Raw genomic sequence first — 25,825 nt, forward strand, 5'->3', positions numbered from 1 at the left:
CCAAAAAGTGCGGCTTTTAAAAAAATGTGCAAGAGGAAATTGAAGTCTGGAAACTGGAAAAAAGATAGTGAAGCTGTCATTTTAAGTATTTTTGTAGCAGTATATGAATTAATCAATTTAGCTGTAAAACTGTCTTTTATAATATTCGTGTATGGCAGTAAATAGGGGGGATTATATTTTTTTAAAAAGGCACAAGAAAGCTGCGTATGCGAGTCCTTGAGATGCTGCGTGGAGCTCTGACTGTCTGGATAAACAATGGTTAAATTCGAACTTGCAGCAGGAGTTGCCTAAATGCCTCGCAGCTTCCTGTCCTCCTGCCCTCCACCAGCAAACAGCCGCATCCTCCTGCTTCACCCAGAGGACACGGACTCGGCTGCAGCCATGGGGCAACATCCCACCAGCAGGAGCACCACCCGGCTGTGTGTTCCGCACTGTGTCCCTGCCTGCCGGACGGTGAGTAGCCTGGCTGAATGTTTCTGCTTTGCGGGATCGGCGGACCAGCTATAATTAGACTGATTCATTAACTATTTAACCTTCATACCGAGGAGGTCTGACAGTGGGAATGATGTTGGTCCACGAGTGATGCGCTGCCTTGCGGGGGATCGTACTGTGCCCGAGGAGAACAGTGTGACTGGGGTCTGATGGAGAAGGGTGGGGAGGACGATGCAGTGAATCGCCGCTACAGAAGGTAATCGGATAAAGGCGTGGGTCGTCAAGAACGATGTACCAGACGTCATTCAAAACTCTCTTGAATTTTGGCTGTCGTGTCTGATTATACCTGAAAGCTACTGAATAAAACAAGATCGGTACATTTAAAGAACCGATAGAGTCTGATGGGCAATTCGGCTGAACGCTGTCCTCCAGGGAAAACCATCTTTTAATAAAACCTAAACTTTAAAATAATGTTCTGTCTGTTAATGCAGGCAACTAACTAATTCGGCGTGTGCAAACGACTCGAGCTAAAGGAAGCGTAAGTGACATTTAGGAAAAACAACTGATGGATTATATACTAGCCGAATTAAAGAGCAGAGTCGTGCCATTATAGATCATGTATGCACCCGTTTATTTTTTAAGACGGAAATTGCAACCGATACAAAAAGCCATCAGTTCAAACATTTTTGAATGAGTCTGGGGTCGTTGACCGGCCATCGATTCCCTCTAACAACGCACATAGGTAGAAATCCTCCTTGCAGACCGACAGAAAGTTGAAAGTAGAGCTGGTGTCGCTGGTTCTGAGAAGCTGCAGAACAATCAAGGAGCCTTTTAATGAATTTGGATTAGGTTAGGAATTTTTGGGGATTTAATGGATCAGAAACCTTGTCTGTGCTGGAATGTAAGACCAAAATAGTTGCTTTGGAGGGAAAACTGCAGTCCCAGTTTTCCCACGGGAAGTTTGTCAGAGACCCTGTTTATCATGCAGCCCAACAGAAGTCAAATACAGGGGTTTTGCTAATATGAAGTAATCACATTATTATCAAAGCTATTTCTAACGGAGTTGACTTTGGAAGCAAAATGAACATATATGTCTAGACAAGAGATCAGTTTTTAATGTTTTTGACGAAGAAAACTTATTTTGTATGTTAACACTTCATATTTGTATTTTGTTGTGTGCAGTTGTGAATCGAGAAGACAATCCTCATAATCCCATTCAGAAATGGGTTGTGGACTTTTTTTTTTTTCCTGTGGATTTGTTAGACCGTTGAAACAGAAGATGTGGTTATTAATAATGCTCATTTCTGTTTGAATAGTATTAGATTTATCCATCCTTTTATTATTCTGTGTTCGTTTATTCCTGTCTGGTTGTGTGGGTGGTCTGGAGGCCCATGATCTCAATCACTTAGAGAAAAATAAATGCAGAAACGTATTTTGGATTTACAATAATTATAGCAGCAAACACTCATGTAACTTGGCGAATGCAAACTTTTCAGAGACAGATGACTGTGGCTAAAATTAAAGCTGCACACAACAGGCAAAAGAATACATATGACCTATCATCTGTCTTTTAAGGGGTGAAGGCTGGAGGCAAACCTTTTTGTTGTTATTGATTGTTTGGACAAAACTTATCTAGAATCTTACCTAGAGTTAGATCAAAAAATATTTTGTTTACATATATCTTTTTGTGATGATGTAAGTAGCTGGAAATTAGAAGCATAGTAATTACAACAATAAGTTAAGTTGATGTTAGGGGTCTCTGGTCATGTAATGCTTATTAAAATGATAAGATTTATCATAGGTTTATTAATTATTTAAATAAGGACCAATACATTTATAATTTAACAATCAAAACCAAATAATCAATCAGCTAATAAAGTGTTAAAGCCACTCAGTTACCGGGGAAAACTTAATAATCAGCTGCACACTATGCCACTTAGACAGACAAACACTGTACATGTAATTTAACTGTTGCTTGATGATGGTTAAATTATACAGCCTCCACCAGGTTTAGAAAATTGCCACAGACACTTACTGTGTCAAGTCAAAGTAGTAGGAATTTGTAAGTCATTTCTCTGGAATGGTATGTGGTATGTGTTATTGCCAGGGTTCGAGTTAATGATTTGGGAACTTCGAGAGCATGTTTTTGGACCTTATTGATATTTTAGTAAAATGCCAACACTCATCAATAAAGGATTGTTCGCCGACACTTATGAATGAGGTACTTTGAGAGCATTTGTAAAGTATTGCAGAATAGGTTCTACGTTTTAACAGGGAAGTAATAGTCCACCTCTGTAGTCTGTACTGCACCAACGTACTGCACCACTACAGCCGAACTACTACTCCAACCACTCTCACTCTTCTTTGTCATGACACATTCCAGATCACTGTGATGTCAGAGTTTTCTGCCGTAATGACTGATATACCTAAACATACCCATCCCCTACACACACACACACACACCTTCCCTGTTCCTTCTTCTCAGTATCTCTCCTCCTTCCTTCAGTCTACATGCTGAACCACACTCTGCAGTCATAAGGCACCTAACGCACAAACGTCACGAAGAGATAATTCTGTGGAGGTCATGATGATGCTGAGTCATCTCTCTGCTTTGCCTCTCTAAGCGTCAGGGAGATAGGGACTGGGCACGTATCAACTACCTTCCTCTCAGCATCACATGTATCTGTTTCCATCATCTGCTGCGAATATGATATCATCCATATCTTTTCTATCTTTATGATCATCATGTAAAGCAAAACCTGATGTAAGATACATTGATCAGCCACAACATTAATAACACCTGAAAGCTTTAACGTCGTGATGGACAGGGATCATCATGGACGTTTAAACCATAATTCATAGCAGCCCTTTGCCCTTCTTGGGAGAAAATTAAATCTAGGTGATGGATACACATGTGGACAAAGAAAACACGATTGAGCCTTGAGTTAGTACCTTCAGTGGACTATGATTATCCAAAATATGTAGAATACTTATGAATATTCATAGTCCCCTGAGGATGAACCTAACATAGCACCTAACATTAGGTTTTCTTGAAATTCCTTTGGCAGCAGCATCAGGCCAAATCACCACTTGTACACAATAAACATCTAAGTCTAATAACAGATTAATATGAAAACTGTCCTGCAAATGTCCCACAGCCACTAAAATATTGAATTATTCAAATATGAATTTATTCACTGATGATGATGATGTTCTTGTATAATCTGAATATTTGATATCAGAAATATTTGAACAGAATATATGAACAGATTTCTGATTGAGGCTAATTGTGTGAGTAGGTTCTTTTTAATGAAACATAGCTCTACATGGTTGGAAACAACTAAGAAACTTGTGAGACTTGATAAAGACGGTGGCATCTGGTCAGCAGTAGGTCGGAGGAACAGAAAGAGCCACACAGAAAAGACCAAAGTAATCAATGATGGCATCGCACATTGGTCAGATAAACCCAAAGAGTTTTGATCAGTTGGGGACAAGCGTGATTGGCATGGACCTGGACAGGACAACTTCAGTGTCTGTATAATGTCAAACCCTAAAACATAGATGTTAGTGTGCAGCTTTGGGGAAATATGAGTGAATGAGGTCAGAATCAGGATCAAATTTATTTACCAGGTGCCAAGCGTTCAGTGGTACATTCCAAACATAGAGCACAATAAATACATCAGCAACATACAGTATGTACTGCTTATTGTGCATTAACAATAAAGTCTATTCTATTCGATTTGTTTCAATAACAACAACAACAACTATAATAATCATTATCATTAGCAATAGAATAGTGCATTATTTAGAGTTTGTGTAGTGGGGGCCTTCCTGGTGATGGAGCAGATATTCTTGTCCGACATCAGGTCCTGAGGGATGGTGGTTCCCAGATACTTGTGGGACTCGGCTCTACTGTCCCCTCCCCCACCATAAGCAGTGTTGGGGGATGGGAGGGCTTGTTTTTTTTTTGTTTTTTTTTAAGTGAACGATCGTCTCCACTGTTTTCTGTGTGTTCTCATTCCACCAAGACACCAAGCATTAAGCCTCTTCCCTGTGGGCACGTTCATCTCCCTTAGTGATGAGGCTGATTGGGGTGGTGCCAGCAGTTTAAAGAGCTGAACTGAGTCGCTCAGGGTGGTGTAGTTGTTAACGTAAAGGAAGTGGAGCAGAGGAGAGAGCACAGAACCTTGTGGAGATACACTACTGAGTAACAAGGTCAGAAATGTCGCCATCCACGGCAACACACTGCTTCCTGTTGGACAAGTAGCCGTGTATACAGAGACAGAAAAGGTTTGGGACAATGTTCACGTGCTTCAGGATGTCTGAAGTCCACAAACAATATAAGGGTTTAAAGGTAGGTGCTGCCCAGGTGTTGTAGAAGAGTGGATCTCAAACGTGGTCCCCAAGGACCCCAGTTCGGCTTGTTTTCCAGTTAACCTATCAGGACCCAGTCCTTAGTTCCTGGATCAGGTGTGTTCAGTAAATGGGAAACTGGAAGTTACGATCTCAGATTAGGCTGGACTGGAGTAAGTGAATTGGTATTTTCCAGCTTCTTAATCGATTAACTTTCCCGATCCGCGGTGGGTAGGTCAGGGTTAGTTGGAAAACCAGCAGGGCAGGGGTCCTTGAGGATTCGGGATTGAGAACCACTGCTGTAGAAACTGGACGAAGGCCAGGTTCACGGTGTTGTCTGTCCCGGAGTCGGTTGGTTTTAAATTTCAGGGGCTGTAGAATGTGTCTCTCAAAAAACTTCATGATTACAGATGTTAAAGCATCTGGTCTTTGTTTTTTCCAGCCTAGAAATAGACAGATTTTTAGCTGCTAAATACTCAGAAATAGTACACGATTGTTTGAAAAGCACAAGTTTTCAAATTGTAAATTATCCAAAACTATATTTGTAGAGCCCCAGAATAAAAATATTAACCTGAAATGATGCATAATACGGGCTGTTTAAAGAAGACAAAGGTTAGAGCAAAATATCAGTGAAGAATGGGAGAAGTACAACTGTATTTCATGGACACGATTTTTCCTAACTTCGTAATTTATTAATATTGACCAGGACAGTTAGTTGTGCAACCCAAAAGCACGCAGTGTGTTTGGGACTGTCTTTACGAGTGCACGTGAGCAGCTCAGTCACGTGACTGGTTGTGTGAAGAATACACTCTCACAGGAAACAGGAAATGGTTTGACTGTTGTTGAGTTGGATGGCAGTTATTTCACTGCATCACACAAGTTCAACCCAGTTTTCTAAATCCATATTGTGAGAACTAGACTCCTCTGATGTTAGTCAGAGTCTAGTTAGTCTTTCACAGCTTTCAAAGCTTTTTCCACGAACACTAATGAATGAAGAAGCTGACAGTAAATCTTTATTGAGCATGGTTAGAGCAACAAAGTTCAGATTAGGTGAAGGTTTTGGTCATGGTTAGATAAGGAGATGCAGACTTTTCGCAGAAAGCTTGTTATCCTGAGTTGAGACTGGGACTTGAGGGTAAATATATCTGCTCTCCCGGGAAGTTTCCACTGCACTATTTCAACACATCCATGTGAAACTACCAGTATTTATACTTTGTTAACAGTCTTGTCTCCTCCATCTAATCCCCCTGTGACTTTTCTCACTCGCTTTTGCCTCTCAGTTACATCTTAAACATGTTAACATTTTCAAATGTTGTCATAATGTCTGCACATATTTAAAAATGTACTTAACGATTTATACATAAATTAATTCAGCAAAGGCCCCTGGGGTGGCTGTAGCTCAGTTGGTAAGACAGTTGTCCACAGACCACAGGGTCAGTGGTTCGATCTATGCCAAAGTGTCCCTGGGAAGAACCCCCAACAGCCCATTCCCTTCCCCAGCAGTGCAGTTCCGGTCCAAGCCCAGTAGAGATTGGAGAGGGTTTCATCCAGCACCAAATCAACATGCAGATAATGATCCTCTGTGGGAACCCTGAACTCCTGGGAAAGGACAAACAAAATCCTGCAAAGGCCCCTCTCTCACTCTTCCCCATGTGTTTCCTTTTACCCTCTGAGGTCGCCACCATTACATGACCATACATGAGAAACAATGACAGGGTCAGGCAGATTTCTTGGTCCTAAAATGTGTTTGCAAAGGTTTTGAGATTTGAGAATACAGATCCTCTGACTTTCTCTTTGAACCTATAGGATAGATACAAATGAATTATAACCACAGCAGATACTTTGGCAAATGTAAAATATACACTAATACATACAACAAATGTAAAGTATATAGTCTGAGTGCTGTACAGACTTGTTTTTTTTTTAATTCTGTACATTCATTGACGTAAATTAAGGTAAATTGAATAGGACTTCACTGACCAAGTTCAAAACACCTTCAACACTGCAGTTTGTTTTATAGGCATCTCCAGGCACCTGCTTTGGCTACAATGCGCAATTGTTATTCTCATAGAATTTGTTGAGTTTTCCTACTTCCATAAACGAACTAGTGTTTTCGTTTAACAGTGCAGCGTGTAGTCTGAACCCCAATCAAGATGTGTTTCCCTTTAATGTTAGAATGGGTCGTATGACAATATGTCAAAGCCATTTATAATGGCAAGATAATAAATATCTCGAGTCTATGCTCTAGCCGGCTATAGCTATTCATAAATGTAAACTAATTTATTAATATTATATCATACCGTTAGAAAACCTGTTACTTACTATTAAAGTACTGACTGATCTCCATAGACTGAAAGCCATTATATTATGTGTGTCTGCTTAAGCAACAACCCAAGATGTGTTCATAGTTATTAAAAATGGTTTTGACATGTTTTAAAATCCTTCTAGGTATCTTTCAAACCCAGCCACTCCACATTAAAGGCCAAACTTTGTGTTCCAAAGAGCGATCTCTAAATGCTTAGTGTATGGGTAAACACATCTTGATGGAGGAACATTCTAAGAAACACCAGAAATAATAATCCTTCTTTTTAGTTTGGCAGACTAGCGGAATTTTAGACAATCTGAATTTATAACTGCTTAATATTTTTAAGGTCTTTCATTAGTAAAAGTGTGTTTAAAGGCTTGTTAAGGACATGTAGCCAATGTATTGAGAATATAAATAAACCTACTTTCACTATTCAATTCAATTCAATTCAACTTTATTTATATAGTGCCAATTTACAACAAAGTCATCTCAAGGCACTTTACAGAATAAAGTCCCGACTACACAAGTATGTAGAAGAAACCCAACAAATCTCCCTTGAGCAAGCCCTAGGCAACAGTGGAGAGGAAAAACTCCCTTTAATGGGAGAAACCTCCAGCAGAACCAGGCTCAGGGTGGGCGGCCATCTGCCTTGACCGGTTGGGGTGAGTGGAAAGTGGAGAAAGAAAAGAGCAACGAAAAGCAACAACAAAACAACAAGAAAAGCAACAACAAAACAACAAAAAGCTACAACAAAGCATTGTACAGGTTGTAGGACACAGAATTAATGGCATACAGTGGTGACAAGTAAATGTATAAAGAAAAGCTAGTTCAGGTTGAGTGAGCAGTTTTAACTATAAGCTTTATCAAAAAGGAAACTTTTAAGCCTAGTCTTAAAAGTAGAGAGGGTGTCTGCTCCCCGAATTTGGATTGGAAGCTGGTTCTACAGGAGAAGAGCTTGATAGCTAAAGGCTCTGCCTCCCATTCTACTTTTGCAAACTCTGGGAACCACAAGTAGGCCTGTATTTTGGGATCGAAGTGGTTTAATCGGGCGGTACAGAACTATGAGATCTTTTAAATATTAGTAATAGTAATAAAATACTAGTGGCTCAAAGATGCATTAACTGAGTTTTTGGACATTTGGGAACTAAACCAGAACACCATTCCTACAATCAAGATTCAAAATTCAAGATTCAAACAAGTTTATTAATCCCATAGGGAAATTGTGTTGCCTTGTTACAGCTGCTCTCCGTGTGAAAAAGCAGAAAGAAATGAAAGCACTTCCCCCAAACCAAGACAATAAACTAAGTACAAACTATTGATCAATAAGCAAGAAAAGATCCAGCTAGAGAAGTAAAAATAAATGAAATAAAAGCAATACTATTGTCCATTTGGAACATTTATTCCCCTCCTTATTACAGAAGGGGGATGACTTGAACAGTTTAATGGCAAACCACAGCATAGGAGATGAAGCTGGCTACCATGGACTCATAAAGCATCCACAGCATGGTGCTGCAGATGTTGAAGGACCTTAGTTTCCTTAGAAAATCTAGACTCCTCTGTGTATCCCCGTATATTGATGCTGCATTAACTGACCAGTCCAGTTTATTGTCCAGGTGGACACACAGATATTTGTACCATCTCCACCCTCTCTCCCTGAATGGAGAGAGGACTGACAGGAGTCCTGGACTTCCTAAAGTCCAACACCAGTTCCTTTGTTTTACTGATGTTGAGCTGGAGATGATTGTGCTCACACCATTTGACAAAACTCTCCACCACTGATCGATACTCTGTGATATCTCCACCCTGGATACATCCAACAACCGCAGAGTCCTCAGAAAATTTCTGAAGGTGGCAGGACTCGGAGTTGTACCTGAAGTCAGAGGTATACAGGGAGAAGAGACAGGGAGATAGAACTGCCCCTTGGGGAGCAACCGCGCTGCAGGTCATAGTGTCAGACAAAAAGTTTTACAACCGGACGTACTGGTGTAGTACCGTGAGGTAGTGCAAGATCCAGGCAATCATGGGGGTGTCAACGAGCATGCTCTTTATTTTTTTCGGTACTGGTACCAGGCATGGTGTTTTCCATCCCACAGGCACCCTGTCCAGCTGCAAACTCAGGTTAAGGATGTGCTGAAAGATGCCATATAGCTGTGGGGTACAGGCTTTCAGTACCCTGGGGCTGACTCCATCAGAACCTGCAGCCTTTGTGCGGCGAAGCCTGCATAGCTTTCTCCTCACCTGCTCTGCTGAGATGATCATTGCTGCAAAGACAGGAGTGGTGTCCGAGTCATGCACGGGCGAGACGTGGGCACCTGTGGTAAAGCTCCTTGGGGGGCTGTATAGGAGGCACATCAAATCTAGATGGCGATCAATATAAGGACGGGGGCCCACTGCCAGCTTTCATTCATAATAACATAACCAGTATGACACTACCTAGTGTAATGCAAATGACCAGGCCCCCACCTTTCCTCTTTCTGCCATCCTCTCTCCTCCAATGAAGCCGTCAATACTGATGCAGGTGTCAGCCATACTGTCCTGCTGCCATGTCTCTGTGAAACACATTAGACTCACCCTCTCTTTTAGCTCTGTTTTGGTCTCAACCAACTACTGAGGGAATGATCTGTGTCTTTCACTGATAAGTGCTCACTGTTTTGAGCAGCTGGTCTCTATTTGTGTCTATCTGCTATTTGCTGCTGAGCAGAAAGCTGCTTAGAGCATTTTAGCTGAAAACAGCTGCTGCTGCTGCTGCTGGAAGTAAAGTTCATGAGCGCTGCTAGAGGAACAATAATCACAGAGCTGTGGGCTAAAAAAACCACAACTAAATAGTGATAGAAGTACATTACACAATCAAGCTATTTGGTTTGGCTTGTAATATGAGAATATATATTCATAAGCATAGGACACATTAAAGCTCGGGGCATCTTGCATGAGGGCCATCAGAAAAGTAATATCTTGCAAACCTAAACTGTAATATCTTACAATGTGATGCCCATTGTCAGTACTGTTGCTCACATTTTAGATTTGCTTGGATCTAGTAAAACATTTATGATTTACATTTTTTCCTGGTTGACCCAATTTCCAAACCACAAACGTTGCTGAACCAGTTTTCTGAATTACTTCTTCCTCAGAACCGTTACACGTCAAAGCGCTGATCAGCAGTCAGCCAGTGGTGATTAGAAGTAGTTTGACAAAGACAAATTTTATATAAATATAACAACTTTTAATCATGGGCCAAATTATCACAATAGGGAACAACCAGCCGTAGCCCTATTTCTGCCACATTTGGCCTGAGTAGCACTGACTGAGGCAGTCAGAGTTTGAAGCAGAGGCAGAGGGGCCATCAACCCATTCAGAAACAGGAGAGTACTGTTTTCAGGATAAATGCCCACTTGAAATGGAAAATTCAAATAAAAGTTGATTCCAGCCTAACAATGGTGGAGTGGTTAGCACTGCTGCCTCAGAGCTAGAAGATCCCCAGCCAGCTGTAGTCTTTCTGTGTGGAGTTTGCATGTTCGTCCCACAGTCCAGAGACATGCATGTTAGGTCAACTGGCGACTCTAAATTGCCCATAGGTGTTAATGTGAGTGTGAATGGTTGTGTGTCTGTCTGTGTCTCCCTTCGCTGGCCCTGACATAGACCTGGTCAGGGTGCATCCTGCCTCCCTCCCAATGACAGCTGGGATAGGCTCCAGACCCTCGCAACCCTGAACAGGATCAGCAGTTGCAGATAACGGATGGACAAAAGTTGATTCCATCATGGTTGTCTTTTAATTACCCCACAGGATCAGCATCTGCATCTGTGACTTTACCTATGAAAGCGTTCCCACGGCAATAAGTTTTACTGTCAGCAGCAGCAGATGCACTGGACTATTTCTAGCCTTGCTCTCAGGTTTCATGGAGTTCTGGACCAACTCTGTCGGGTCTGTATGTATGCAACCTAAGACAAAAAGCCGAAGATGTTCCATGGTGAGTGTCAATGATACGTGCTATCAAAGCTTAACCACCCTCCAAATGTTTCACTGATGATAAGTGTGTGTGTGTGTGTGTGTGTGTGTGCGACAGTAAGTAAATGATGCTGATAAGCCAGTGGGAGGGAAACACCAATGACCTGCAGTGTATGTTTGTCTACACTGTGTGCGTGTGGAAACTTCAAGAAAATAATGTGTTAAAAGTGGAAGCTAATGACGTCTTTGTAGGCTTCTGCATGTTTGCAGGCATTTTGTGTCTCTTTCAGTGTGAAATCAACAGGGATGAGGTCCCCTTGTGTTAGCTGTTTCTCTTTTCCCTCTACCACTATCACTGTGCCTCCTTCTCTCTGTGGAGATAAAAAAGGTGGAGCTAAGGGGGACACACTGTACTTCATACACCGTGTGCTAGTTTTAGCTCCTTATCCAACACACATATTTTTACACTTTTTATCAACCAAATCTCGTGAGTTTTTTTCTGGGTTTTTCTCTGACATGCTTTACATTCATTATGTAGACTCTGCCATCTTTGGATGTGTCCACTGTCGACAGGCCATAAATATGGTAAGAGCTGTTTGTTCAATAACAGACATAGGACAGGTGTTTTAAGGTTAATGTATTTTAAGAGGCAACATTTATAAAGCTGTGACAAATTCCATTTAAAATAAAGTAGATGTTGATTAAATATATAATGTATTCATACGCATTTTTACATGCACCTGCTTAAATAAGGTTCGAATTAGTTTCCTCTCGTGTTTTATTTCTGAACTACTGGCTTTTGTTGTTGTAGCATTTTCTATAAACCTTGCAGTTATTCATTTTTGTTTGATTCTTTTGATGATAAATATTTCTAAAACAGTGTAGTAAAACAATAAGTTATATAAAGCATTTGTGTGGAATTTACAGTTATCGGAGGTCTGGCTGAAAGTTAGAAGTGAAGACAAAGTGGTTAGTTCAACACCATTTTCATGAGTTTGTAAAATGTGTGTAAGTGCCACAGTTAAGTTACAGTGTTTAGTAGATGCATCTTTGGCAGCAGTTCCAGCTCGATTTCCATCTCATCAGACTAAAGAACCTTCTTCCAGTTGAGTTCAGAGTTCTGACAAACTAGCTGAGATTTAATATAAGTTTGTTTCTCTCATTGTAACTGTTGCATAAAACTGTGTGTTGAAGAAGTCAGGCAATCGTTGTTGTCTGTACAGTCTCTCTCATCACAGCTGCTTACGGTTGTAACCTCCCTCAGTAATGTCCGTCTGGCACAGTCCACTATGCGCGTGGCAAATTTACATTCGTGAACATATTCCTTATATTTCTTATAGATGGATTCAACTATAGTCCATATTAATTCAATATTTTTACAGGCGTTGTACTGGTCTTAATAATGTGATGGAGGGCCAGGGTCCGCATGGCCAATGTGAGCAGCCTCCAGTTACACAGCCCCCTACACAGCAAAATGTAATACACTGTGTATAGAGGTGGTACAAGTACGTTGTTTACTTCAGTAAAAGTACTAAGCAGATTATCAATGTTTTAGTGAAAGTATGACTAAAAGTACTCCACTAACAAAACCATGCATTTTAAATAACACTGATTATGGTAATTATGGCAAAACCTGTTCAATAATTAATAAAAACTAAGCTGAAGACCAAGGCCACTGTTGGTAAAGGTGGAGCTGATATTAAAACTGTATGTGTTGACAGGTGGTTAATGGTTAATGATAAATCAGCATTTATTAGTTTATAACTTTATAAAAAAAACATAATTATTGCGGCTGATTGGTGTATATTACTTTTTTATTTGATATTGATTTATTACATCATTTCGATTAATCTTAAATAAATTGTAAAACTTTACGAACGCTAACCTTTAAAATAAAATAAAAGCACATGTTAAAACTGCTTTTCTTTTAAAAATAAAGAATGTAAAGTTGATATCACAGTATTTTTAATTCTGTGATACTGATGTTATCTTTTTGTTCCTACACCAAGTCTGCACCTTACTGTATAGCACTTTTTATAATAATGGTGTAATTAATTTAGTAATATTAATACTAGTAACTTTATGCAGTAAACATTAGCACATTCAGCCATACTGTCGTTGTTTGAAGTAATTTTTGTTTTCTGGACAAACTAAATTGTACATTTTCCAGCATCATGCCAGAAATTGACTGTATCCAAAAAACTAATTCCTAAACAAACCTCACCTTGTTTCCTAAGCCCTTAATCAAACCATACATCCTGTATGACATTGACATTCTATTAGAAAATCATTTTCTGGCACAACAACAGCTCACTAGCACGCAACACTGTGGTCACCTAGTTCAGGTTTCTCAAATAAATACGTTTACTCAACATCTGTTGAAACTACAGGGAAACCACTGATGCATTCAGAAGATGACTCACATCCTGAAGAAGTGGACTCAACACGGGTTTTTAACTGCTAGCCGCTCAGGTGCAACTCATTTATTATTTAAATCAAACTAGTCCAGCCTCAGTCTCTGTGAGTAGGACACTCAAATGTTTGAGTAGCAGAGAGCTACAGAGGCGACTAATGTTATGTTGTTGACCAGTTATAAAAGCATGAGGGAAAAAAGCAAGGAATTGAAAACTATTTCACAGTATGTGCAAGTATAATTGATAATATTTTGGTATGTGAGCACAGGTAGCCCGGTCAGTAATCCAGTATGACCCGCACTGCCAAATGGGTCTATCTGCATTATTGATCATGTGTTCACATAGCTTCTTTGGTGATTTAATGTTTCATATGTAGTCCCTTTATCTTTCTCTCGCTCCTTCTTAGTCAAATTTTAAAAAGGTTAAATATCTTTGGTGCAAAACAAAAGTGAGACATGTGACCACCGCAGCTGCCACAGGTAAACGGACCCCATACGTTACAAGATGGTAACCTAAAGACCTTACCTGAGACAAAAACATTCAGTTTCAGTCAACCGATAAAATACCTGAACTACTGCAAACGAAGATATATACGCACTTCTCAAGTCTGTCTCAGGTGCTCACATAAACACTGAACCTAGTTGTAACTGTAGCCATTTCTGTTCATTCACACCATTAAGAGGGTTTTATGCTAACAGGAGTTAAACTTTGGAACATATCCACTTGATTTAGGGAACTCACACATATTTGCGAGGACTATGGATGCTGTCATCCATCACTTCACATAAAGAGCATTGAGAGACAATGTCTCCATGGGCAGTATGAACAGGAGGAATGATAACACAAAGTAAGCATCCGACTTTTGATTTCAGACAGACATGGACAAAAAAAATAAACTTAATCCCTTCGATCTCCGTGGATTTATAAGGGACTGGGAGATTTTGATTTTCATTGAACGTTGTCTCCCTCCCCCTCTCATTTTCCCACAGACTTACTGTGGATGTTGACCAGTCTGCATCAGAAGGCCTGAAGATGATTTGAAGTCTGTACATTTTCCCTCCACACTACTGTAGAGTTCTGGTTCTCTTGCTTAAAATGGGGGGTGATGTAACAGAATATTGATATAAGGTGACTTTAATCTTCCTGTCGTCCATGTAAATCTCTCCATCACATTCTGCTTTTTTTTTGTAATCACGCTGACTTCTCAACCTAACATAACAACCGACTTTGATCAATCTGGAATAAGTGATGAAACCCTCACAGCTTGACTGGCCATAAAGACAAATTATTACTGTGTTGCTTTTTTGTGGTTATTAGAAATCTTACACAACAACTGCATTATGTTTGTGGCTGTCATTCCATGCTGGTTTTCAATTGGAACCAAACAGCACAGTTAATTTACCGGCTATGCAGTTGCTGATGTAATTAAACACATGACAAACGTGTCACCCCTTTGCTGTTTCACTCTACTGTTTGATGTTCTAGTACAAAGGAGTCTCATTCTTTTCTTTAGAAAAGCCTTATTTGGGGTTAAAAACAGTCGGTACTTTAACAGTTCAAAGTCTAAATACATGAGTTGCAGGAAAATGTCTCCTCTGACAGCATAACTATGTAAAACTTCTCTCTTAACCTCAGGTTGAACCCACATCATGACTGAACTAGAAGGCTCAGGAGTGGGGGAGCATCCTCCACCCTACATGATCTTTGTGGTGGTGTTCCTCTTCTTCATTACCGGACTGCTGGGCTTCCTCATTTGCCACCTGCTGAAGAAGAAGGGCTACCGTTGCCGGACTGGGGACATGGATGACGAAGAGGTGGAAGAAGAGAAAATAGCAGTAAATGTAGATGGTGCGTTGAGAAAAAATGTATAAATGTGTAGATCTGCACCCACCACGCTCTTTTTTGGCCCTTAGGGCTAGAACTTAGTAGCTAAACAGAAATCAGCCAAGTCTTCTCTAATTGGCTAAAAGAGTGAGTCTCGCTCAAAATGTTTTTCAGGGGAACATCTTCTCCTGTTTAATCAGTGTGGGTCACAGAAGCCTTTGCTAGACATAAAATACCAGGGGATACTTTTTGTTCTTCATCATAGTCTCAGAGAGGAGGCTGCTACTCAGCCAGTGAAAGCAGTTCTATAATGTCTTCTGTGGATCTGCATGAGAACAACTCTAACTTTATAACTAGGCATTTTTAAGGTACAGCTGTTGCCATCTTCACTGTGTAGAGTTACCATAGTTACAGATGTTGTAATCATTTTTGTGTCCAGTTACCATGGCTACAAGTGTTGTTCTTGGAGAAAATGGTGTTTGTTTGTTCACACTCACTATCCATGTCCTTCTGTTCTGCAGAACAGCATGTGATTCAGAAGCTGGACTTACTCATATTTGGACTATAGTCTGCTTTTTCCCACTATCAGCTCAGTGATCAACTCACTTCTCAGAAAACTTCTCAGATTCTCCACCAGCAGAATCAGTAACAATGTCCTTTACGTAAAGAATTTCTTGGGGATGTGTCAGTGTCAGCCCCACAGTTTTTCCTCCGACCTTAAACATGCACTAGTCTCATACCTCAAGAACCAGAACTTATTTTAGTCCGACATCCAAATGACCTCAATAGTAGTAGTAATTTTAGAAACACTTGTTTAACCATAGAAACTTTCTTTTCTGATAATTATGATTATTCATTAGTGGACTGTCTTGAAAATGGACTTACTTTAGAAATAATTCTTTATAGGAAATGCATTGAAAGCACTGACTGTGACCTCTAGACAGTTTCTACACAACTAAACTGCAGACGAGATTACATTTTTATAGAATTATATTTTGAATACATCTGATGCCATGTAGTTTGTGAATGACTGAAACAGTACTTTTAGGTTTTTTTGATCCCATGAGGAAATTGTGTTGCTTTGTTACAGCTGATTTCCACGTGAAAAGTAGAAATGAAAGGAAAAAACTTCCACCAAAGTACAAACTACTGATCAATAAGTAAGAAAAAACCCAAGTAGAAGAGTAAGTATAAATGAAATAAAAACAATACTAATTGTCCATTTCAGAGTTTTTACTGAAGGGGGATGAGTTGAACAGTTTAATGGTCACTGTGAGGAAGGATCTCCTGTGTGGTTCTGTGCAGCACTTGACTGTGATCAGTCTCTGGCTGAAAGTGCTCCTCTGTGCAGCCAGCACACAGTGGATTGGGTGGGAGGGACTGTCCAGGATTGAGAGGAGTTTGGACAACATTCTCCTCTCAGCCACTACATGCAGAGGGTCCAGCTTCTCCCCAGAACAGAACCAGCCCTCCTTATTAGTTTTTCCAGTCTGTTACTGTCTGCCAGCGTCATATTGCTGCCCCATCAAACCACAGCATAGAAGATGGAGCTGGCAGCCATGGACTCATAAAACAACCACAGCTTGGTGCTGCAGATGTTGAAGGACCTTAGTTTCCTTAGAAAATACAGCCTGTTCTGTGTTACCCTCTATATTGACTGACCAGTCCAGTTATTTGTGCTTCAAAACAACTTCCACCCCCTCACCCTGTATGGAGAGATGATTGACAGGAGTCCCAGACTTCCTAAGGTCCATCATCAGTTCCTTTGTTTTACTGATATTGAGCTGGAGATGATTGTGCTCACACCAGTTAACAAAACAAACCTTTTATTAGGGCCAAGGAAGTTCCATAGAGGAAGGTGGCGAGCGTGGCAGGTGTACAAAGCAAAGGGCTGTCAAACCATTCTTGTGTCTGTTTCAGGCAAGAAAACCACTAACGTGAGGGTTGGAGAAAGATCATAGAAAAGTGATCAAAAGCGATCAAACATTTTTGGTGACTGTTACATTTTTCTTTAATACACCAGCCCTTGATCTTCCTCTGACTCTAACCAGGTGCTGTACCTGCCTAAACACAACTATAAAACAAACACTGTAGTCACACAAACTGGACATTGTACTGCAGGACTGGATATTTCAGCTGAAAATAAAAGTGAATATTTGGCTGAAATATTGGATATTTAAAATATATTGTCTGTTGACATTTTATTGATGTGCAGTGTGCAGTATCGAATTATTTACAACCTGCCATTTACTTTACATGTACACACACACACACACACACACACACACATATATATATATATATATATATATATATATATATATATATATATAAAACCGATTTTAGCACTCTGCTTCCCCAAGGTTTTATTCTTGGTCCCCTGTGTGTTTTTATTTTTATTTTTATTAAAGTTATTTTGTTTCATTTTATTAAAGTAAAGCTTTTAACAAACACAATATTTATTACCAGATATTAGTTTTAGAGGGACAATATTTAAAAGCAGACTGAAAGCAGGGTCCCTGTTTTCCTTTTGTGGTGCCAGCACAATAAGATTATCTTTTATGTTCAGTTCTGAAATCTGTGGACCTTCATGCAGCTAAATTACCTTTGAAAAGAACATTGTGAAGGTTTTACTTTGGACCTTATTTAATTGTAATGACCTTTTTCATTTTTGGGAAAAATTTCAATCCAAGTAACTGATCAGTGAATCAGAAACAATTGTCAAATGCATCCATAAGGAAAATGAATTGCACTATAAAATATTCAAGTTTTATTTTATGTCAAAGTACATTTACATATTACTGCATCTGTAGGCTATTAAACATAGAATGATATAATATTTAAAAAGTTTGGACATTTTGGCCAAATATGTAGTGGACAAATATGTCTCTCCGATGAAAGTACTTTTACACATTGGTATGAATAATTAAATCCACCAATGTCAAAAATCACAGAACTCAAATTCTATCCTCTGGTGACCAGTTAAAGCTTAGAGTGGATCTTTGTGTTTTCATGGTTTCTGCTCACTCTATTGTTTTGTTGTGTTCCAGATGATGATGAAGAGAACCAGGACACAGTGGAGCAAATTCTCAAATGTATAATTGAAAATGAAGGTGACATATCTAAAAACTGCTGGATCATCTTTTAAATGTAATCCTGTATTATTTTGTGGAAGTGACTCCTTCTTACCTCCTTATCACTTCCAGCTAACATGGAGGCTTTTAATGAGATGCTGGGGAAGCACAACATCTGTGCACGCCATGACCCCAGGTAACCTCTTCCTAATGTCACCTATACTAAAGTGATGGATTACTGCTAACTCCATGTTAATGTCTCCATGTTCTCAAGCTTAACCACTACAATTTCTGACATGAGTACAAATGAATGTTGTGCTGGTGTATGTAGACTTTTAGTTGGAATCTCACAGATCAGCCGTACTGCAACAATTTTAAACCAGCTCTAAATGACTGTTAATGACCAGTAGCAAGGATGAACAACATTTTTAACAATCAGACAATACTGTATCTAATCAGTTGAATAGCCTTGTTACTAAAACTTACTCATTTTCTAATAGATCGCTTTAAATATTTACAGCCTTAGACTACAGTCACCATCATAATAACAAAAACTTTGAATAATGGATAATGTTCATAATTACTGTTGATGGTCTTTAAATGTCATTTCAAACCTGTCTGCAGTTGTCTTTCCTACATTGTCTGCAATGTCTAACTCTATTGTCCTTAAGTGATACAAATGCCAAGGCCAATAAGCTGATTCTGTTATAATTCTAATGTCTATGCCCAGATTGCAAAGGGGGTCAATTGGTAGTGTTCCTCCCCATCTCCACACAGTCCACTCTGGCACGGACCTCAACTCTTGCCACCTCTGTGCCCAGATTCGATCTAAAAAGGGGCGAAGACAAAGCAGAACTCCCCGATTAAAACAACGAGCTGGAGAACAGACTGTCTTCTCTGTTGGCAGGTAAAAACATGTGTCTAATTCACTTCTGCTGGGATGGAGAAACAGTATCAGACCACAAAAGGTTGAGAGTATATACAGTGTGACCAGTATAAAAGTACTCAGGAAATAATATAAAAGTTTCATTGTTAATGTGTCATGATTCCATTAGATTTCGAGTGACACACACTGATAAGAAACTTCATGGAGGTCCCAATCCAATGGTCAGTTCGGGGGACCAGCTGGACCAATCCCAGGACAGTGAAGAGCAGAAGGACAGTGAGTACAACCTTAGGAGCATGTTCAAGGATGCCCGACCTTCCTCCGAGATCACTAATGGGGTTGCACCAAATGTGGGCAAACGAAGAAAGAGTTTGAATATATTTGGACTGAGGCGGGGCAGTGACCCTGTTGGCATCAAAGGCTCTGAGGGGACAGGTAGGGACTATGGAGGTGTTAGATTTGCTCGTCAGCAGCAACCTGTAGTGCCTGAGGAACCAGTACAAGCAGAGAACAAAGGGATCATTCCTGAACATGGTACTAAATCTGGTTCCAAACCTGAAACGGAGCACACACAGAATCAGTCGCCTGTTCCAGCACAGCTTGAGGCTAAAGCAGCAGGTTCTGTTAATTCTACCTCTCCTCAAAATGAGAAACAGGCACATGACTTTACCTCTGTTCCTGAGGATGGCTCTAAACGTGGGCATAGTCCTGAACCTTGTAAAAACTTTACGGTCAAACCTTCCATTGGAATTATGGCAACTTCTGCCCCCAGCTCACTTCTCATTCCATCTTCTACTTGGTCTGGACAGACATTTAATACAAAAAACAAACAAGCAGATAACTCGTTAAAAAATGAGGAGATGTGTGATCCTGGGCCGCTACAGACCTCTACACCAATTGTCCCCATGCCAGGATCTGTTCCAGGTTTCGCTTCTGTCAGTGCTGCAGCTCAACATGAACCGTCTTCTAGCCCAACTTTTCCAGTCACACAGACTCCTCCTGACCTAAGTTCAAGCCTAGATCTGGAACCAGGCTTTGGCACTAGCTTAGCTTTAATAAGTTTAGGATCATCTCCCCCAACTTCATTCCCAATCAAGACCGCATCCTCAACCTCTTCATTAAAAACTCCTACCTCACCCCTGCCAACTACGCCAAGCCCCAGACTAAGCGTAACAAGTAAACCATCAGAGGCGGCAAAAGCTCCCTTTTCTCGTCCCCTCACCCCAAGCCCCAAACTTCTGTCAGGCCGAGTGATGTCTAGTCAATCCCCTATTCCATCTTCCTCCTTCGGAAAAGATGAATGTCCATTACAAGCCCAACCTCCTTCACCTGCTCTTACTGTGAGCCCCAAACTCAACACAATGCCACTATCATCACAAACACCCTCTCCAGCTGATCAAAACCCATCCTACAGAAATTCACCTCATGTGACAATGAAGCCAGAAAGTACATCTGTAACATCTGTTACCAAAGGGGATGTGGTTTCAAGCCCATTGTCTCTAAAGCACGTGGAGATAGAACAAAAAATCCCAAAGACAAAACAAAAGACAGAAATAAAAAGCATTGGGATCCTTGAAACAGCAAAACTGTCCACGGTTGAGGGAGATTTTAAAGGTTCCACTCGTTCTTTTCCCTCTGGTCAACTTTCTAAAGACAGAATGAGCAGTTCGCCTGTATCACCATCCAGTCCATTGTCCCCCTCCTCGCATGCAGGGAACAGAATTAGTAGTGTGACCATCGTCAAAGCCAGCCCTGACAGCAAGAGAGAGTTTTCAGTTGTCACTATGGTGGAGGATGAAGAAAACTTTACTTCAATAAAAGACCAGAAAGGAGAGAATCCGGACACTGTCATGGAATCTGATAAAACAGGAGTTAATCCAGCAGTTGGTCAGGGAGGAGAGGTTTCTGCTTTAGGTACCGGTCGACCTGAGAGTCACAGAGAGGAGACATGTGGACCAGAGGCTAGGCTAATGTTACACCAAGACAAATCTGACATGATGGAGATGGAAGATATTAGAGACTGCAAGGTGACACAGGTGCAAGAAGCTGAGAAGATGGAGGAGGAGGTGGAGAAGAAGCAGGACTGAAAGGTGAATTATAAAAGTGGTGTAAAGCTCATGCCTCTTGGTGTTAATCCCAAAAAACAATGCTAACACTGGGCAGACTAAAGAAAAGGAAATGTGGTAAAAACAAAGGCACATCTTAAATCATGTAACCACCAAGCCAGTTGTGGAAAATCATCCGATTTAGCCCAGATCTCTTTAACCACAAATCACATACTGTACACTTAATATCACAGCATACATGCAGTGTGGCCGTATGCATGGAAAGCCAATTTAACTGCTATGAGGCTATTCAGTAGTTCAGTAGGGCGCCTGCAAGAGGGCGCCTTCCCTATCACAGTAGGCCTATTATCAGTTGGTCCACACAACAAATCCTCAAACCTTAACATCCATATAGGTTGTTTGCCCCGACGCTCTTATCAAGCATCATTGCTTTCTTAATCTTACATAACTTGTGAATTGCAGTAGTATAACATCCGGTCTCTTGTGGGAAAGTACTGTGTTTTGTGACTTAACTGACCACCCAAACCTCCTTGTGACAAACTTTTTAGAGTCGAAATACTTCATGGATACTGCAATCGTTAGGTCACCAAACGGTGGTGTAGCTCTGTTGGTCATTTTGAACTGCTGGTACAAATGACCTATAGAGTCGTATTTTACAGGAGGAAAGCATTGGTCCACTACTGTAGTGGACAAATATCCCAGCTGATGGTCAAAGTATGGTTCCCAGATGATGACTCCTACTGACTACAGATTGTCTGACTTCAATACAATACAGTATCACCATAAAGTCAAGACAAAAAAATCTTAGCAACTGTTGGATGGATTGCTATAAATTATGGTCATCCAAAGCACCCAGGAGATGAATCCTGAGGGTAAAAAGTGATCTTCTGAAGTTTCATCTAGCTACACCAACAAGCTCTTATTTTTATTCTCTCTTTGAAATATGTAAATAATTTATTAGTTGCCATTAAATTAGGATCAAACACTCGTGGTCTCCAGAGGTACTTTGCTCACCCCCAGGTTTTTCTAGTGCCGTTTAACTGGCCAAGATCACTTCCTATGCAGCGAAGTGTCCCCTCGGTTTCTGACTGTTTAGGTGCTTAACAAAGGTCATTCTCACCAGCCGCAGCAACACAAATTCTGCCTCCCAGAGAAACATCCTCCTCTGTTAGCAATATAATGCAAAAATATAGACATGATCGATTTCAGGTTCCCATCATGCAAACTCTCCAGGTTGTACTGAACCTGGATCTTTTGTGGTGGAGGGCAAGGTGACTTATTTTATCAGCAACACTCAAACACCACGGCAGTAGTTTCTCCACAGTATTCCGTGGCAGCAATGTCAGTACAGCAACAAGTTCTCGTCATCATAATCATGCTTCATCATAATCAGGTTGATACCAGATATTACATAACATTTGTTTCCCGTCACGCAATTTTGTCACGTGGCCCTGCTCCACAAAACTTTGACAAATCATTCTCGGCTGCTTAGCAGACAAGTGCAAGTGCACTTAGACACAGAGGAGGATAGGAAATGATGAGAACTGAAGGTCACCGAGTAATGTGTTCTTTTGAAGGAGTGATCACGATCAGAATTCAGAATTAAAACATACAGACAGTGTGTCTTGGTTTTTCCTCCACAAATGCAACATAGATGGTGAATGAAATAATGAAATAAAGCCAGAAACCAGGACAAAGTGGACATGTAAACCTCATTTACAATGCAGCTTGTATTTCTGCAGGGAGTGTGCATGTCCCTGTGGTTCGTCACAAGAAACACCACGCTGATAATAACTGGAGTGTCACATGTACTTATTTAAATGGTTATTTGCTGGCCTTCAGCCCAGTATGCAGCTCGCAGCATCCAGGAGACGCCTTCACTAGACACTGAACAGAAGGAGTTTAGCAGACACAGCATTTCCTGGCCTCCGTGGGAAAGTCTGGAGGTCTGTAGTCTGCTGTCCTGCCTCTTATTTGCTAATGAATTTTTATTTCAGCCACCTTCTCTTTGATAAACTGTTTTTTCTCAGGCTGACTGAGAGATCGTCTTTATTCAGTGGAGTGCAGGGCACTTTTCCACAAAGCAATTATAGTACATTCTTTTAAATTCAGGTGTCTTTAGAATATGTCGAGCTTTTGGTGTGAAGCGTCTTCACAGTAGATTGTGTGTCACCCTCTGCTGATCACCGAACGCATCACACCTCTTCATCACTACAGTAATTCCCAGTCGTCATCACCGTATTTAGCATTATGTAACAACCCCTTGTCCTACTTTTCCACACAGTTTGTGGTCTTATATCTAAACTCAACCATCAATACACGGATAGTAATTTAGAATTATAACATTTGACTAAATGTATCATAGATGTACACTGCACTGTAAATATAGAAAAATGTATTTAAAACTGATTTGTCTTAGCAAAGTAAACGTCAATCTACTTTTGTCCAGCATTTTGGTCATATGCAGTAAATTGTGGGCCTTCGAGTCTGTTGAGTTGTTCATGCAATTCATAATGTTCTAGTGGCCGTTGAAAGAGTGTGTAAGAAAAACATTTTAGTCTTTGTTGTTTGTCAATTTACTAACTCCCTCTAATTAAAAATGTAGATTTATTTTTCTTCTTTTATGCTCTGTCCGAATGCTTCTAGTACTGGACAATCCCCGAAAATTACATTTCCTCCGTTATAGACCTGTCGAGTTTTTACTCCTGAGATCCTAAAATCAAAAAATATGAAAATAAACGTATTCTTGATAAGAATAGGAATCATGTCACCGCTGCTTGTATTCACTTCTTTTTGCCATTTTTCTTTGAAAAAAAATAAAATTTTATGAATCTAATATTTTATGAACGATGTATACACCTTGGGGATATGATTTGTAGTCGTTTGTCTAGTACACAAACAAAATACTTCCCACATTCCTCCGCCTTTATTTCATCACCTTCCAGTGTAGATTTTTACATATTTCCTCATTTGTAAGTACCTGTTAAAGTCGCTTGATGACAATGCAAATTGCTCATCCAACCACCTCGTTATCAAACTGTTATGAATTCATTCTACATTAAAACAGAAACAGTTGTTACATCACTCATTCCTCCCATATTACACTACTTGTTAGCCTGCTCAGGTCCGTCAGAGAAACACCTCCTAATACTAAAGAATTCAGAGAGAGCACTGAAGAGAACACATTAGTCCTCTTCTCGCTCCATTGCAGTTTGGGCTTAAAATTGACTTTCACTGAAATTTCATCGACTTGAAAATGTTACGTGGCTTTGTGCCAAACGAGCCTAAACACTCTTTGATCTTCTGAAATGAACTGTGTAACTAAAGGAGACCATGTAGTAGCTATGTATTCCCTCCCTGAGGATCTTAGATAAAACTGGATTCAAAACATATTTATATAGGATATTTTTTTATTTATACTCTCTCTCTCTCTCTCTCTCTCTATATATATATATATATATATATATATATATATATATAGATGCACAGTGTTTCTATGCCTATATCTTAATGCTTTATTTAGAAGGGTCTAGTGCATATTTTATTGTATAACCACTGTTTTACTTTTTGTCATTTATCTTTTTTCTATGTTTTAAACTTGTGAAGCTCTTTCTAACATATTTCAAAAAGCTGTGTATGACTTGTACCAACCAAGATGAAAATGATTATTACTATAGGGGCTCTTGGGAAAACCATAGCAATCCAGGTTAAATGCTTCTCGGCTTCTACCGACTGCTGAGGAGTATTGTTGGAGGTCGGTGGGAGTGTCGGGGGGGGGGGGGGGGGGTATCTGTTTGTCCTCTTGCAGCTGAAAGTACATTTATAGCAATTCTCTACATAATACCTCCCATTTGGTCTGCGTTTGCTAAATGCTTTCTGATGCATTTCTCGATTCTTTTGGCTAAGACTCTCGTTGGATCTTTCACAAGATACTATAATTCTACAAATTAAATATCTTTGGAACTACTTCAGAGGCTCATGAAGTGACACTGTCATTCTTTCTTTGCTTTGTAAGTATATAAGATAATATATACTGTATTCTAATAAAATGATGATGCACATTAAAGTATGTAAATCATTCACATTTGCATTTCTGAAAGAAATTTTGCATCTGTAGTTAAAAATAAAATGGAGGGACTCAACCTGAATATCACCGACAGTACGTCTAAGCTCAAATTGTTATACGCCAGCAACAGTAAGGAACTGAAATGCACAGTTGGCTGGTGGGTGATTGTGTTTCTATTTGCTTGTATCTTAATTTCTACTTCAAAAAATTAAAAAACTCCAAATTCTTGATTCATCAAAACCAATATTTATCCTCTTTTAATAAACAGTTCAATCAGAGGGTTTTTAATTATTTAAGAGATGTGTAATGAAATCCTAGCTGGCTCCATCTACCTACCTACAGTATTATACACATGCTGATGTGTGATGTGCAAGACTTGTAAATATGCAGATGTATTGACTTTATTCTGTAAAATAAAATATCTAAAATATGCTTTTCAAAAAGTGTGTTTTGTCTTGGTTG

At 39.9% G+C, this 25,825-nt stretch overlaps 1 protein-coding gene across 12 annotated transcripts; it reads left to right on the plus strand.

Moving 5' to 3' along the window:
• Window positions 1–189: 189 nt before the first annotated feature.
• Window positions 190–25,793, plus strand: LOC137133974 (uncharacterized). 12 transcript variants are annotated; one of them, XM_067518226.1, is made up of 8 exons: window positions 191–453; window positions 549–688; window positions 14,437–14,575; window positions 15,083–15,295; window positions 18,322–18,384; window positions 18,478–18,541; window positions 19,076–19,252; window positions 19,401–25,793. In XM_067518226.1, the coding sequence occupies exons 4-8, from the start codon at window positions 15,097–15,099 to the stop codon at window positions 21,316–21,318; spliced, it is 2,421 nt and encodes an 806-aa protein (XP_067374327.1). In that variant the 5' UTR covers window positions 191–453; window positions 549–688; window positions 14,437–14,575; window positions 15,083–15,096; the 3' UTR covers window positions 21,319–25,793. The 12 variants fall into 12 exon arrangements, with proteins under 12 accessions (XP_067374332.1, XP_067374327.1, XP_067374328.1 ...); XM_067518231.1 differs by lacking the exon at window positions 549–688 and having other exon boundaries at window positions 190–453; window positions 14,437–14,489; XM_067518227.1 differs by lacking the exon at window positions 549–688.
• The last annotated feature ends 32 nt before the right edge of the window (window positions 25,794–25,825 follow it).

Source organism: Channa argus, chromosome 10 (assembly GCF_033026475.1).
Source record: "Channa argus isolate prfri chromosome 10, Channa argus male v1.0, whole genome shotgun sequence".
In the NCBI taxonomy this organism is placed as follows: Eukaryota; Metazoa; Chordata; class Actinopteri; order Anabantiformes; family Channidae; genus Channa; species Channa argus.

Excerpts from the sequence above, each read along its gene's own strand:
- LOC137133974 (XM_067518231.1), top strand. The coding sequence starts at position 15,097 with ATGACTGAACTAGAAGGCTCAGGAGTGGGGGAGCATCCTCCACCCTAC. Across the intron at positions 15,296-18,321 it reads AATAGCAGTAAATGTAGATG|ATGATGATGAAGAGAACCAG; the intron begins GTGCGTTGAGAA and ends GTTGTGTTCCAG. Across the intron at positions 19,253-19,400 it reads ACTGTCTTCTCTGTTGGCAG|ATTTCGAGTGACACACACTG; the intron begins GTAAAAACATGT and ends TGATTCCATTAG.